The sequence below is a fragment of the Ictalurus punctatus genome, chromosome 17, assembly GCF_001660625.3.
Source record: "Ictalurus punctatus breed USDA103 chromosome 17, Coco_2.0, whole genome shotgun sequence".
Lineage (NCBI taxonomy): Eukaryota > Metazoa > Chordata > Actinopteri > Siluriformes > Ictaluridae > Ictalurus > Ictalurus punctatus.
Window position 1 is genome coordinate 9,365,720 of NC_030432.2, and position 14,533 is coordinate 9,380,252.

Genomic DNA, 14,533 nt, shown 5'->3' on the forward strand with positions numbered 1-14,533 from the left:
CCTGCCTGCCCTCGGATCAGGGAGCTCAGTGGGCGTCGCCCCAAACCAGCGATTTCAACGAACTGCCACTTTCGTCAAGCGGCGAGTCTTCAGTATGCAGGTTCCAGGGCGGCTATAAATATGGACCTCGACTTCAGATGAGAAAACGCTCGATGATGTCTTACGCAGGTTCTGTAGTGATTATCCCAAAGACCTGTAAATAAATAACAAACATTCAATACCGCTTTCACGTATGGAGACATTAATAATCATTAAAGTAAAGGCAAGTTTTCAACTCGATGCCACTTTTTAATACTTAATTTCTTTAAAAAAAAAAAAAAAAAAAAGTTGGGAGTGTTTGAGAAAAAAATATGAAAAAATTCTGTTTGAAAAGAAATAAATAAATACTTTAAACCCGCACATTAAGACTATTAAAAACTGGTTAAACTGGTTAAAAGTATCATGGCAACAGACCGCACTGATAAATTAAGTAGGGTGAAACCTTTTGGAAACATTCAAAATCCAGTTACTCTCTAATAACAGCATGTTTTCCTTGAATGTTAATAATACACTAATAATGATTGGCTGGTTCCTGTTAGAATACATAGACCATTTCAGTGAAAATATATAATTATATTAGCGAGCATTAATGTTAATAACAACCTGTTGGGGAGGGGACTTAGTGATATAATGCTTTATCACTAGGATATCATGTTATTAGAAGAGACTTATTAGATTTATCAGTCAGAATATTATTGTAAAAGAAAACTGCCTTTATATCCATATTTACTTTTGTGTCAAACAACTGTAATGCAGCACAAATGTAATAAAGCTATAAACAACTATTATTATAAAAACATAACTAAATAACAACATTGTTATAAAGACCAGTATCGGTCTTTTTGTTTATTTTTTAACACAAAGGCAAATTTTGTGATTAGATAACTTGTAAGACTCTGCAAACAGATGAACATAAGGAATTTTAAGCACACTTTCTATGCTGGCATAAAAACTCAATAATCATCATCATCATCATCATCACAGACTACATTCCGAATTTATCCATTACAAGAAAGATGAACAGTACTTGGTGTCAGCTTTAAAGTTCTCTTTAGAGGACAAGGTCAAACATGTTTGTTGTAACACTACAAACATAATGAACACTCCTGTAGTATGCAGAGATGACAATTTACAAATAGCAAATCAGTACAGTGTCGTTAAAATGTAACATGAAACTATGATGATGCATCATTGTTTAAAAAAAAAAAAAAAAGCATTTCATTTGTAATGATCCAAAAATGAGTAAAATGCACAATGCAAATGCAGCAAGGGGAAAAAGATGCAATTGCTCGATTGTAATTTCATTCTGTCCTGCAAAAAAAGCTAAAGTTTACTGGGTATAATTAGGATTATGCAAACAATAAAACAAACACTATGAAAATTGATCATTGCAGTAAATCAAATACAGTAAAACAGGCATTTTATGAGAATTTTATACTTTTGTTGAAAATGACAATACTGTTTCGATTCATCACACAAATTATCATAACCAAAATGTGTCAATTTATTAAACCTGTTTTCCTTAAAGATGGAGGACAAATCTAGTAACTATATGTTTTTTTATTTTCAAAGATCTTTATACTGTCTGTACACACAACTCAAAATAAATTTCTGCAAGAAAAAAAATCTTTACAAGGCAGAAAGCAAGATAGCAAGTATTATGACCTGTTTACTGCAGCAATATAAAAGCTTGCTGCACAGTTAGACCTTAAGATCACTACTGATAATAGTTTTGAACAGATGTATGTTATTTGAATATATCTGACATTAACAGAGAATATTACACCATGTCAGTAGCTGTCTGTGTTGCTCCTGTAATAAATGGCTTAGATGTGTATGGATAGGACATTGGCGGTTTTGTTTGTGTGTGTGTGTGTGTGTGTGTGTGTGTGTGTGTGTGTGTGTGTGTGTGTGCGCACGTGCTAGCCACTGGGTCCCATCTGCACACCCCCCAGCTTATGTTCAGCTAGCCACTGCATGATCTGTTGCTTGAGCTCCTCATTGGGTCTGATCTGGTCCATGGTGAGTGGACTACGGTTGAAAGGGTCTGTCTGATCACTACAGGAAAGTAAAGGAGATGGAGAAAGAAATCAGTCTGAGAACCATGTGCGTTCATATGCTGCAAACAGAATGTCGTGTCACACACCTAAGCAAGTGCCGTGCTATTGTTGAGCGGTCAACTGTGACATTGGAAGAAGGAAGAAGCACGGGATCAAGCATCAGGGTTGACATGATGGGATCCAAAAATTCATCTGGAGCATCCGAGTATGTCTCTTCTTCCTGCTGATGCCGATCTGCCAGAGACTTTACGATACAAACACTTAAGGAATTTAGGCATTAAGCAAAACAACAACAACAACAACAATAATAATAATAATAATAATAATAATAATAATAATAATAATAATAATACAGCTGGGTGACCAATAAATAATGTATCAAACCTTTATTTTATCTGCTAGGAGGCTGAACGCCACTATAATATCCCCAGGTTTGTTGATCTTCTTTAGGACTCGAACAGCTTGACAGAACAGTGTGGGGGAATACGACCTCCCATCCTTTGGCACTGTGGCACAGAAGTTTTCCTCTTCTCTGTGCCGAAGAAACCTTTAGTTTAGTTGAAGCCCTTGATGAGGTTGCTGGAAATGTGCACATGTTAAATACGCATAAAAGAGCCTACCCCAGGTTTAGGTAAATAGTACAGATGTCTGACACTAGCTGCTGAGGCTTGAAGTCAAATTCACTGAAGTCTTTCACTTTCAGAGCACCCATCTTGGGTCCCACCAGGTGTTGCAAAAAGTAATTAAGCATGGAGATGATTCTTTCAGCAAGGAAAGGATGAACAAAGATGCCTTTGATTTCTGAGTAGCATAAAGAAGAAAGTCATGTATATGAAAATCAGAACATCTCAGAGTCTAAATGACACACGATACCACCATACCATATATCTTACCCGATGTCAGAAAAGCCAGGGTGCCAATCGTCTCATTCGACATGATATTGTGGAAGCGAGCCAGCTGTCCGAACATCTGCAGGCTGGACTCCTTCTCTCGGCGAGCATCAGGGGCCAGACCCTCCCACTCGCCACAGTCCCTCTCTATCTGGAGAAGCTTGATCTTACTCAGATACTAAAGAGATAAACCCCAAAAGAGAACAGGGTTCAAATAAATCTTCAATTTATCACACAATCATTTCACATACACTACCGGTCAAAAGTTTAGACACTCATTCTTTATTTTTCCACATTTTAGAGTAATAATAAAGTAATCAAAACTCTGGAGTAACAGAAATGGAACTATGGGAATTATGTTGTGATAAAAAAAAGAATTCAAAATAATTTAATATTTTAGCATCTTCAAAGTAGACCCCCTTTTTGCCTAGAATTTCCAGAAATGTATTCTTGGCATTTTCTCGATCAATTTCTTGAGGAATTTCCCTGAGATGCTTTTTAAACAGTATTAAAGGAGTTCACACCTACGCTGGACTCTTATTGGCTGCTTTTCAGAATATTTCACTCCAATTCATCCATTTAAAATATTATTTTGTAAATAAAATGTTAGTTTTCTAATGAAATAAATTAATATGTCGGCACAATTATATTTTTGTCTACAACACCGATTTAAAACATTTAATCATACACCTTCAGATCAAAAGGTCTTTAAGATCATGAGAAACATTTCAGTCAAGATTCTACAAACTTTTCACTGGTAGTTTACTTATATTCATATCAATATCTGAGCAGCACTACATATGTAAATAATATATAGTTACAAGCACATACCTGTATGGCCTCATCTAGTAAGAAAATGGCATCATTCATAAGCAGATTTAGAAACCTCAAGAAAAGGGGTGGCTTCATGGCTTCTAGATTTTTAGATGCGAAATCTGCCAAATGCTAAAAATAACACAATAATAGCATGATTTTAATTTTTCAACTCACAGTTAATCACAAATCAGAAGTACTGAATTTTGCTACCCCTAAGTGGCATGAAACTAAAATGAATCTATTGTTTGTGTGTGTGTACGCACCTTAATGCTCTCTCTATAGCTCTCCTCTCCCCACATGTACTTCAGAATGGGGTACATGGGCCTTCTGTAATTAAACTTCTGTTCAAACTGGTGAGGATCACCTGAAGACACACACACACACACACACACACATATATATACATACACACACACACACACACACACACACACACACACACACACACACACACACATACATACATATGTGTATACATATATAACACTGGTAAGCCATTAGATATATGACACTGAACACATGTAAACCATTACAACCATTACACACCAGTAAACTCAATGTCTACAAACACAGTGATGAGAGCCTCAGCTAGATGAGCTGCATGGCAATAGGAGCAGAACGCCCTCTGTCGCTGGAACATAATGGTCTGGGGATCATCAGGTGAGACGGTATCCATATGTGGCATCACAGCCTCCAAAACCTCTGCCAGCTTTGCCCGCAAATGAGGATTTTTCATCCTGTCAGAAAAAAAAAAGAGTTACATTTGAAGAGTTTACATGTGTCATAACAAACACATAACACATGAGGACCAATGTACACATAGAGAATGTAAAAGAAAACGGTTACTGCACCTCTCTACGTTTCCCATGTACACCGTGATGAAGTTGAGGACTTGCTCCAGATTTTCTGTGGACGACTCCAGCACCTCGTCCGCAAAGCGCCGAAGGAATATGAAGAAATCACCCATGTTCTCAGCAAAAAACTCTGCAAAACCACAAGTGCCCAATATACTTTGGTGAGTGCTAAAATACAACAAATCATATAAAAATAATATCTAATCACCTCAAACAGCTATTTAAGGACTTATTAATAATGGGCTGTATTACCTGGCACATAGCAGAGCAGGCTGTTCTGTAGTGGAGGCAGAGGGAAGGACAGTGGAATGTGCTCAGGGCCCGGGTTTCCTAAACTGAGTTGAACGAGCAGAGAGGCACAGGAGGCCTGTAGATTGAGGCAGTTCTGGAGCATGGCAGGCTGAGTGGCAGCAGTCTTGGTGGACAGGTAAACGGTCATGAGGCGCTCAAATTGTTCCCTTAACTGCTCTGCCATCGGACCTCCACTTAGCTGCGCCTCCCGCCACGTGCCCTGCAGCCGATGCAGCGACTGGTTCATTTTCACCATCTGATCATGCAGTCTGTGCAAAGAAATTTACATAAGTATTTTTTTTTTTAGCACATCAGAGGAGACAGTATCTGAATCAGAAATGTTGCTTATGTCATGGAGCAAAAATTATGTATAGTTATGAATTCATTTTAAGTGCACTATAAGCATAGAAGGTAAATGCTTGACCAGCTTATTACGATGACAAATAACAAGGCTGTAAGCCATATTATACAACAGTTAGTTCTGGGCCACAAATTTGACAGGTCGAACAGTATTCCAAGAGTGCTTACATTCACTATAACTGCACTACTGTGTGTTGGTGTGTGTGTATCACTCTGCTCGTGACTTCAGTAATGTTGATGACATCAGTGGACATGGCAAACGATACTTTTTAGGATCTGTTTTTTAAACTTTTGACTTAAAATATGAAAGCTCGTCAGATGATGATGAAAAGGAAGAAGGGATGGCAATTTCAACAGAAAAACCTTTACTGGGAACGTGCAAATCACTGTGAGCTAGCTAATCCGCTAGCCGACATGCTATAAATTATAAAGTGAGTGGAGCTTGTTTGGGATGCAATTCTTCAAGCGGAGCGAAAATAAACAGGTCAAACGGCCATATGGTGTCCACAATGTCACTCACTCGCTATTACGTTCTTGTTTATACAGTGGAATTGTTGTATAAAAGTAATATTACACTCACAACTGTGCGCTTATACTGAAAATCATCAATATAACCTCAGTGTTGGGCATGTGATATTGCTTCATTGTTAAATGAAACCAATAACTGATGTGATAATTACAGCTAGGACTGTTCATGCAGCAATATAGACGTTTACTCCAGTACTTACCACCCTCACCTTTACTCAGTCCATTATCGTATTAGTCTTTTCATTTTTAAATTGTGTCTTGCTTTTATGTTACATTGTGTTGCATTTGACAGGCTGAATTGCATAATTTGACTGGAAATCGAAACCCAGGAAATCAACTTAAGCATGTACGTAACCCGAGTCTGAACACGTGGAACTTTCCTCATGTAAACATTGATGTAACTTATACTTAGGATGTCAACTCTGAATTTGTCCCTATAGCTGTAAATAATATTTTTTGTAGGTGAGAGTGCACACATAGACAGCAGAAATAACCTGTGGAAGCCCAGGTGCAGGGTGAGCTGAGTGAGGATCAGGTTCTCTGTGAGAAGGCTGAATGACTGGGGAAAGTCAACTGTTTGCTGAGGCGGAACAGGAATCAGACATGTCTCTTTGTCAAGCCCTGGAGAAGGAAGTGTACAATTTGATTTAACCTTTAAAATGTGATAAGAAAATGAATGGGTGATGTGCAAAAAAGAAGGCAGGTCTCCTACCTCTGGCATGCACATTCCTACTGCGTCTTTCTTCCTCACTCAAGTCTCTAAGAGCACAGTACGTGGGGTTAAAGGTTAGCAGTTTTGGAGAGTGAGGGCGACAGAATGGCTGGCAGAGTTTGAGGAGCGCAGCGCCCAGATTTAGGAAGAATGCATCCGAAGCGTACATCTGGAAGAAGATCTCGGGCATCTGGTTGGCCCAGATTTTGACACGACCCATGTTGGCCTGCAGACAGTTGCCCAGCCACGAGAGCAGAAGGTGACGAGTCTCTGTTGACTGCTGCAGCAGATTCTTCAGGATCTGATGCAACTTGTCGTGAAACTGGCCCATAAACTAATACAGAAAACAGACAAACCACAGATATGAAATGAACCTGATTTCTATATTGCAACACACTCAAAAACAAGCAACAGTTTGTCACCTGGTGGATATTAGATTCCTGAATCTTCATTTCCTGCGGGCTGGAGCGGGAGGGGTTGAGGAAAAAGCCATGGCTTTCCACCACCCCTGGGGTTTTCAGCAGACAAGATATATTTAACATAGTGCCTAGAAGAGTCTTCTGATACTCAAGTCCATTATTAGGATCTTTGGGCTGAATGTGTTCCACCAAAACCTACAGAAATGTCTAATTAGACTATTTCTCACAATTTTCTGAGGTTAGTTCAAATCATCTGTTTTCTCTATTATTAAATAATTAAATGAAGTGAAACAAAGCTCAAACCTTTGCAATGTCTTTTTGCCTACTAAAGTATACTAGAATTTCCAAGTAGGAATAAAGCAGAAGATGGCAGAGGTCTAAGTCTTTCACACGGCCCTGGAAAATATCAAATACTGGCACCATAACCTCCGCAAAAGTGCGCACTTCCTGGTCAGCCAAGAGGCCAGCGATAACTTCCTCTAAAAATTCCACCACCTCCTCAATGTCTGCAAACATCAAAACACAAACAAAAACAGGAACACCAAGCAGCTATTTATATTGTGTGTGTGTGTGTGTGTGTATATATATATATATATATATATATATATATATATATATATATATATATATATATATATACACATACACACACATACATACATATACATACACACACATACACACACACACGCAAGTGATTGTGTAATGGTGATAACATACGGGCTCTGTTAACCGCCTCCAGCAGCAGGTCCAGTAGCTGTTCATACACATTCTGGCTGACGTAGATCTCTGGGGTAAGCAACACCGTGCGAGCATTGGACACTGTCAGGTTCTTACAGCGCACAGCGTATGACAGCAGCTTCTCTGGCACTTTAGTGACCTGTAGCATTTTTTTATAAACAAATTTGATTGATTTTTTTTAAACAAAACAATCACACTGGGATGTAGACCCTTCAAATGACAGATTAATATCAGTGTGAACTCTAGTTCAGGGATATTCAAATCTACTATAAAGATCCTGTTTCCAAAAAATGTATTACTTACAGAAGTCTGGATAAGCACTACAACAAATTAACATCGGAAACACATTTAAAGACAAATATTTCAATATAAACATATCTAAACTGTGCTTACTTTAACGCTTAAACATTAATGATTAGATTATTGCTATAAATAAGACTCATCAATGTGAAGTAGTTTGGTCTTGTAGTGGCGCTTCACATAAACCCTTTCGACTTGCTCAAGAGACTCTGCTCATCAGACCAGAGAGGGTAAATGAAATAAAACCGTATGGAAATCTGTGAAAACCTCTCGTCCTGAAAATGTCTCTAGCCCTGTAGCTATTCTCTGGTCTGATGATCAGATAAACAATTTACATAAAACCATGTGCTTGCATAAGACACAACCGAGGATCTGCTACACTAGCTGAGCTATAGACTGTTTTTCATACATGATATGACCAAAAGTTTGTGGACGCCCGACAACCACACTCATACTGTATGTGCTTTTTTCCCCTACGTCCATGAACTTTCCAGATTTAGTCCCTCTTTTGCTAACCACCCCTCTTCTGGGAAGGCTTTCCACTAGATTTTGGATAGTAGCTGTGGAAATTTATACTCATTCAGCCACCAAAGCATTAGTGAGGCCAATCAATGATGTTGGACTGGGAGGTCTGGGGTGCAGTGGGCCTTCTGGTTCATCATGGCTCTGTGCAGTCTACTTGAGTTCTTCCACATCGACTTTGGCAAACCATGTCTTCCTAGAACTCGCTTTGTGTACCGAGGCACTGTCATGCCGGAACATATTTGGGAACCTTGGCTCCAGTGAAGGGAAATTGTAATGCTACAGCATACAAAGACATCCTATACAATTGTGTGCTTCCAACTTTGTGGCAACAGTTTGGAGAAGAACCACATATGGGTTTAATGATCAGGCGTACACATACTTTTGGACTTGTGTACGTTTATCTGCTCTGCTATAGTATTTTTCCATTTACTCGCTTCAGTCAGAATCCACATGGTAAATAATGTACGAATACAGCCACATCAAGAATGGCTTTTTTTGTAGCTTCAAATTTTGGTGAGACAAATAAAAACAACAGCAGACAGTTTGTCAAAGAAAAACTGTGGGAAAGCTCATGGCATCATATAGATAGTGAAAGATCAGAGGAAAATTTGTGCCGAGTTGTGCTGACTTTTGCAGTATATGGCACTAAGGATCACTGTAGTATAACATGGGACCTCGTACGGACATATGCAACTGCTTGAGACATTTTAAAATAGACTGTTCTGTACATTTTCACTTGTGAATGATCAGAATTGATATCTGATCAATTTCACCCACCTCTTCCTTAGCTCTCTGGTAGCAGGCATAAAGGTATGGTATGGCTAGTTTCTCCCCGGCATCACGATCTGCTGACAGGTTCACGACGCTGCAAGAAGTCATGTAGATCAGGTGGTTACCCGGCTCCAGTAAGAGAAGCCTGCTGAAAATGGCCTGAGAGGTCATAATGCGGACACATATTAGACTCTTGTCCAAAAACACAAGCAAGACAGTCCATTTGTGGAAATGCTCGGTTTTCTAAAACACTGTTCACGTTGTGCACGTCACCTGCTCTATCGTGTCCATATCGAGCCAGTCTTGGCCATCGAGGTCAGCTGCCATCTCGTCAAGGTAGACACAGCGCAGGGGGATGCCGTTACCACTTCTAAGACTAGGGTCACCTGAAGACCATAACAATGACAAGTGAGAAGTGAAGTATCTGCTGGTGTCTAGTGCTGAGGAACAAGACTACGAGGCGCCAAACCCTCCAAACACTTTCGGACACACTCCCCATTCGCTTCACTTTTTATCTCATACAAGACTGTGCAGAAACTGAATGTGACTTGGCTAAAGATTAAGACTCAAAGTTGGGACAAGCCAAATAACTGGAAAAGTCAAATGATAAGACTGAGATGATTAACAGAAAGTGGTGAAGTCATTTTCCTTACTTCCAGAAAGCAGCATTACTCATTTTGAGTGATCTCATCCAAGAACTTAATAGAAATGAAGTCAATTTGCTTTCAGTCTATGACTCATTTCTTAAGTGTCAGCAAATGCCTTAAAACACAAAAGACCACTAGTGGAACTAATATCATTAACTGAGATGAGGACATGGATGAGCAATTATAGCACTCACTGTTGTCCAAGGTGATAAGGAATATTCTCTGGATCATGTGATTGACATTGAGCTGCTCACAGAGTTCCTGTCGCGAGCGGAAAGAGCGGCTGATCTCGGCCACTGAGTCATCGTTGTCCCCGATACTGTCCGACACCGAGTTGTCAGACTCGGACTGGCTCTCTCCGGACTCTTCCGCTGTGAGCCATCAACGCACATAACATTACACAAATCATAACGAGAATAATTCTGCATTTATAGACTGACATAGAGACATAGTTGTGCTTGTAAATTTACATACCCCTAGCAGAATCTGCAAAATGTTAATAATAGAAAAACAATAAGTGGGTTCATAAAAATTGTATTTAATTGTTTATTTAGTCCTGCCCTGAATAAGCTATTTCACATATGTATGTAAACTTTTGAACTGGTTCATTTGTGTAAATTCAGTTATTATTGTGTCTTGTGGACTATATGTAAATATATGTCATGTGAAATAGCTTATTCAGGGCAGAACTAAATAAACAACGAAATACAATTTCTATGATCCCATTTTTTTTTAACCCAGTAAAGGGGTTGAAACTGAAACACTACCACCTGTCATGCTGAGCAGGAAAACAAGGTGTGTAAATGTCTATACAAGTTCCAAGTTGCATGAACCTGATATGAGCAGAACATAAGAAAAGATAATGTACTTTGCATGGCACTGTAGCAGCTAAACCCATAGCTTAGCTGTGATTCTCCTTGGCCAGAACACCAAACTAACCCGTCTTGTGTTATGGCGCTTTTCTACTGCACGGTACGGCTCGACTCGACTCTGCTCGCTTTTTGGGGGGTTTCCACTGTGGATAGTACCTGGTACTTTTTTTAGTACCACCTCGGTCGAGGTTTCGAGCGAGCCGACCAAATGTGAGCCGCATGCTGAGTAGGGATTTCTCCTTAACGAGTGGTTCTCGTTAGTTGTGTGTCATTTAATACATACTCTGCATACAGTGATATTCTATTAATTGAAAATTATGTATCATTTATCTTATTACAGATAAAATTACAACAAAGGATTCTGTCTTAGATTTTTACATCTCGCTTGTTACCGATTTCCAAACGGGCATTTATTGAAGTCACTCCTATCGTGTCTGAATCTAACTTAGTCATATCAAGCACTACATAGGGTCTAGAACACCGTTATTTTACATACTTCATAGGGTCCATGTTCAGTAAACAGGAAAGGCGTTTGGAATACAGCCTGATCGTGTATTTGTACAAGGCTTTGATAATACAACATAATTCTTGCGTGAAGGTGAGTGGAAGATGGTACCCACATTGAGGCGACACTAAACTGCAGCAGAAAAGCAAGCTCAGAAAAGTAAAGCAAGCCAAGTCGAAACAGTGATAACACCCGAGGCAAGTTTAATGATCATTTTGTACACGATTAGCCCTCACATGCAAGAAATAAAAGCATGGAAACAGTTATTTAGAAGTATGTTTTGAAAGGTTTTATTGATGAAGAAGAATCTGGCTCAGACCCAGATGATTAACACTAGGGATGGGAGATATCTTATCATTTACAATATACCTGTAGAAATTCTCCCCACAATAAGAATGAGTCTTCCTGCGATAATAACGATAAAGCCGAGTTGATGAGGTATTTCTGTGTGTGACCTTCTGCGACCCATTCGCAGCTCATGTGCAGAGCGAAAACAAGTACGGCAGAAGGTGGACATGAAGCTGAGGAGGAGTTTATCGCTAAACGAGGAGCTACGTCTACAATTTGGAACTGGTTCGGTTATAGAAAATCAGTGTTACATTTAGATCAGTGTTTGTATGGCTCTCAAGACTGCATGCAGCTTTCACTAATAGCCAAAAACAGTGGTGAATGGTACATATTTATATCGTCACTGATATCGTTATCACAATAAACACCAGGAAATATCTTGATATAGTTTTAAGTCCATATCGCCCATCCCTCATTAACACTCCAGGTAACGACCCTGTTCTTTCATAACGTGTTTTTTTTTTTTTTTTTTTTACCCGTCTGTATCAAGGGTGTCAATAATTCTTGAGCTGACTGTATATTATAGAACTGTAACCCAGAAACTTACATGGTGGCTCAGCTTGCTGCTGTAGTTTTTGGCCTGAAGCAAACTGCTTTGCATCAGCAAGCGAACTGAAAAGGGCAGCAAACGGGTTTCGAGAGATGTTCTGATTATTGTTGCCCTGGTCTGTCATTTCAGTGGAGCATCTACTCCATCAACATGTGCTGAACTGCAGCCTGCATGAGGAAAAGTGGGAACATTCATTTACACATGCCTCAATACAGTTGTAGTACATCAAGTAAGCTTTCTAGTTCAATTACAGCGACGTCCATAGAGACAAGTACAACATGCTCTAAAGCAACCGATATGATTTCATGCGGACTTTAACTGCTGTTTCATATCGTATAGGGTTTTCTGCTACAATAAGCAGCACATGACACGTTATGTGCCTTTACGTTTGTCCTCGTCAAAAGATAAAACCGACAGGACATATTTTAGCTGTCAATTAAGCTATCGGGACATTTAGCAGCTAACTGACTTACGTGCTAGCTACTATAGCATAGCAGCCTGATGCGAGCACGTCAGTGAACACACTTACATTTATCACTCACTTTCAACAAGGTGAACTAACAAACGTCAAAATACCTATAATATACTTATAATATAAAGTAAACGTATCAAACAAAGCAAATGCCATACCTTGTTTTGGGCTGTTTGCAATGTTATGTTGCTTGCAATATGTTAGGTGAGTGCTTTTCCTGAATAAACACGAAATGCGTAAAACGTCATCACGGTGCGACAGCAGCGTTGCAGTCACCAATCAGTCGTTCGCTTTCGCTTGTCACTGAAATTGCACTGAAAAGAAGCCACATTTGCGCAACCCCTGCGGTCTTCATTCCTATGCCCTAATCCCTTCGAAGGGTTTATCCTCCAGAGTGAGAGCTCCGAAGGGATGAAGGGAGTAGGGAACAAAAAAATCTGTTCCTTGGGACGGACATTTTCTCCAATTAGGAGGCGCAGGGCAGACTGGGATGAGATATATATCACTTTTTGTGAAATGGCAGATTATTTGTTTTGGTTTGTGTTCTTGTTTGCAGCACCGTGGACAATGGATCTGACTTAATTTCTTCATTTTTAACTTTATAAGCAATGCGTTTTTAATGGATACATAAGTGACTATGGTTGTTTCATGCCCAGTTATAAAATATTTATTTGTGGTCATGCATATATAATAAACTTTGTTCGTTTTATTAGTCTAAAGTCGTATTTTTAAGAATAGGCTATATTGTTTGCCAAGAGTCGGCTACATTTTTTTTTTTTTTTACCTTGATGTATGTTCATTATTATTGTTATTATTCGGGTTAGGATACTTTTCCTCTTGCACAGATAAAATAGCCTAAAGTCTTGCTTTAATATTCAAACAGATCTGCTTTATTGTTCAATAAGGGAAATCTACAAGAAGATGGATGAAGCTGGTTGAAACTGGTTTCATGCAGTGGTGGAAAGGTTAATCAAAGGAACAAAGAGGGAAAAGTGTTAACAAGGGAACAAAGAGGGAAGAGTGTTCAGAGTAAATTTATCAGTGACTTGCCCTGGTTTTGGATCCCTAATCTGATATTTTAAATATTTGGTAACCTTAAATTCTTATCTTTAAATTTAAAAGTTATCAAACTTTTAAATTTTCATAGACAAACTCTTGAATCTTGGAAGATTGCATTTAAACAATGGTGTTATCTATACAATATTTAATTTTTTTAATTTTTTTTTTTGAAGGAGTGGGTGGCACAAAATGTCCTTTTTTTTTTTTTTTATCTCTGATCTCTTGAATAATCAAGGGGAACTTCTCTCATTTAATGAACGTGTTACTCTGAAGGGTGCTACGTTTTGTATAAGAGACTTCAATAAGGTGATTAAAAGTATCCCACTAAGCATAAAATCTTTAATTAGAGCCCACCTAAGTTGTGCAACTTGTCCAGTCACATTGAATCGGGGGTGGAGCGGGTTGTCCTCCAATCGCAGAGTTCCGGCTCACATGCCTCCACATACCGAAGTGTCCTTGGGTAAGACACTAAACCCCAAGTTGCTCCTGATGGCAGGCGAGTACCTTGCATGGTACAGAAGCTCTGCTGTCATTGGTGTCTGAGTTTGTGTGTAAATGGGTGTAGAACTGCTAAGGTTAAAAGTTCAGACCATTTACATTCCTATACTTTCAATTACAAGAAAACAGTTGTCACAGCATTTAAAACCTTTTTTGTGAACTCCATCATGCCTTAGCTAACAGCCGGCAAAGATAACAGTAATGAATTTACCTGTTAACCCCGCACACATTACATTACTAATTCAGTTAACTAATTCAGTTTTGTTGTTACTGCGG

General features: G+C 39.0%; 1 protein-coding gene across 2 annotated transcripts; it reads right to left on the minus strand.

Moving 5' to 3' along the window:
- Window positions 1–854: 854 nt before the first annotated feature.
- Window positions 855–14,259, minus strand: ube4a (ubiquitination factor E4A (UFD2 homolog, yeast)). 2 transcript variants are annotated; one of them, XM_047161237.2, is made up of 20 exons: window positions 14,114–14,259; window positions 12,226–12,395; window positions 10,148–10,324; window positions 9,580–9,692; window positions 9,313–9,465; window positions 7,690–7,849; window positions 7,273–7,475; window positions 6,973–7,164; window positions 6,551–6,884; window positions 6,333–6,459; window positions 4,912–5,219; window positions 4,657–4,789; window positions 4,352–4,542; window positions 4,069–4,169; window positions 3,821–3,934; window positions 2,993–3,167; window positions 2,720–2,900; window positions 2,484–2,631; window positions 2,186–2,343; window positions 855–2,097 (listed from the first exon to the last, which is right to left on the minus strand). In XM_047161237.2, the coding sequence occupies exons 2-20, from the start codon at window positions 12,350–12,352 to the stop codon at window positions 1,962–1,964; spliced, it is 3,231 nt and encodes a 1,076-aa protein (XP_047017193.1). In that variant the 5' UTR covers window positions 12,353–12,395; window positions 14,114–14,259; the 3' UTR covers window positions 855–1,961. The 2 variants fall into 2 exon arrangements, with proteins under 2 accessions (XP_047017193.1, XP_017345953.1); XM_017490464.3 differs by lacking the exon at window positions 14,114–14,259 and adding an exon at window positions 12,859–12,987.
- Window positions 14,260–14,533: the final 274 nt, after the last annotated feature.

Bases quoted from the DNA above. Each gene is read 5' to 3' on its own strand.
- ube4a (XM_047161237.2), bottom strand. From the start codon at position 12,352: ATGACAGACCAGGGCAACAATAATCAGAACATCTCTCGAAACCCGTTT. The intron at 6,460-6,550 runs GTAGGAGACCTG...TTCCTTCTCCAG, and splicing joins TAGGAATGTGCATGCCAGAG to GGCTTGACAAAGAGACATGT. The intron at 3,935-4,068 runs GTGCGTACACAC...TGTTATTTTTAG, and splicing joins GCTATAGAGAGAGCATTAAG to CATTTGGCAGATTTCGCATC.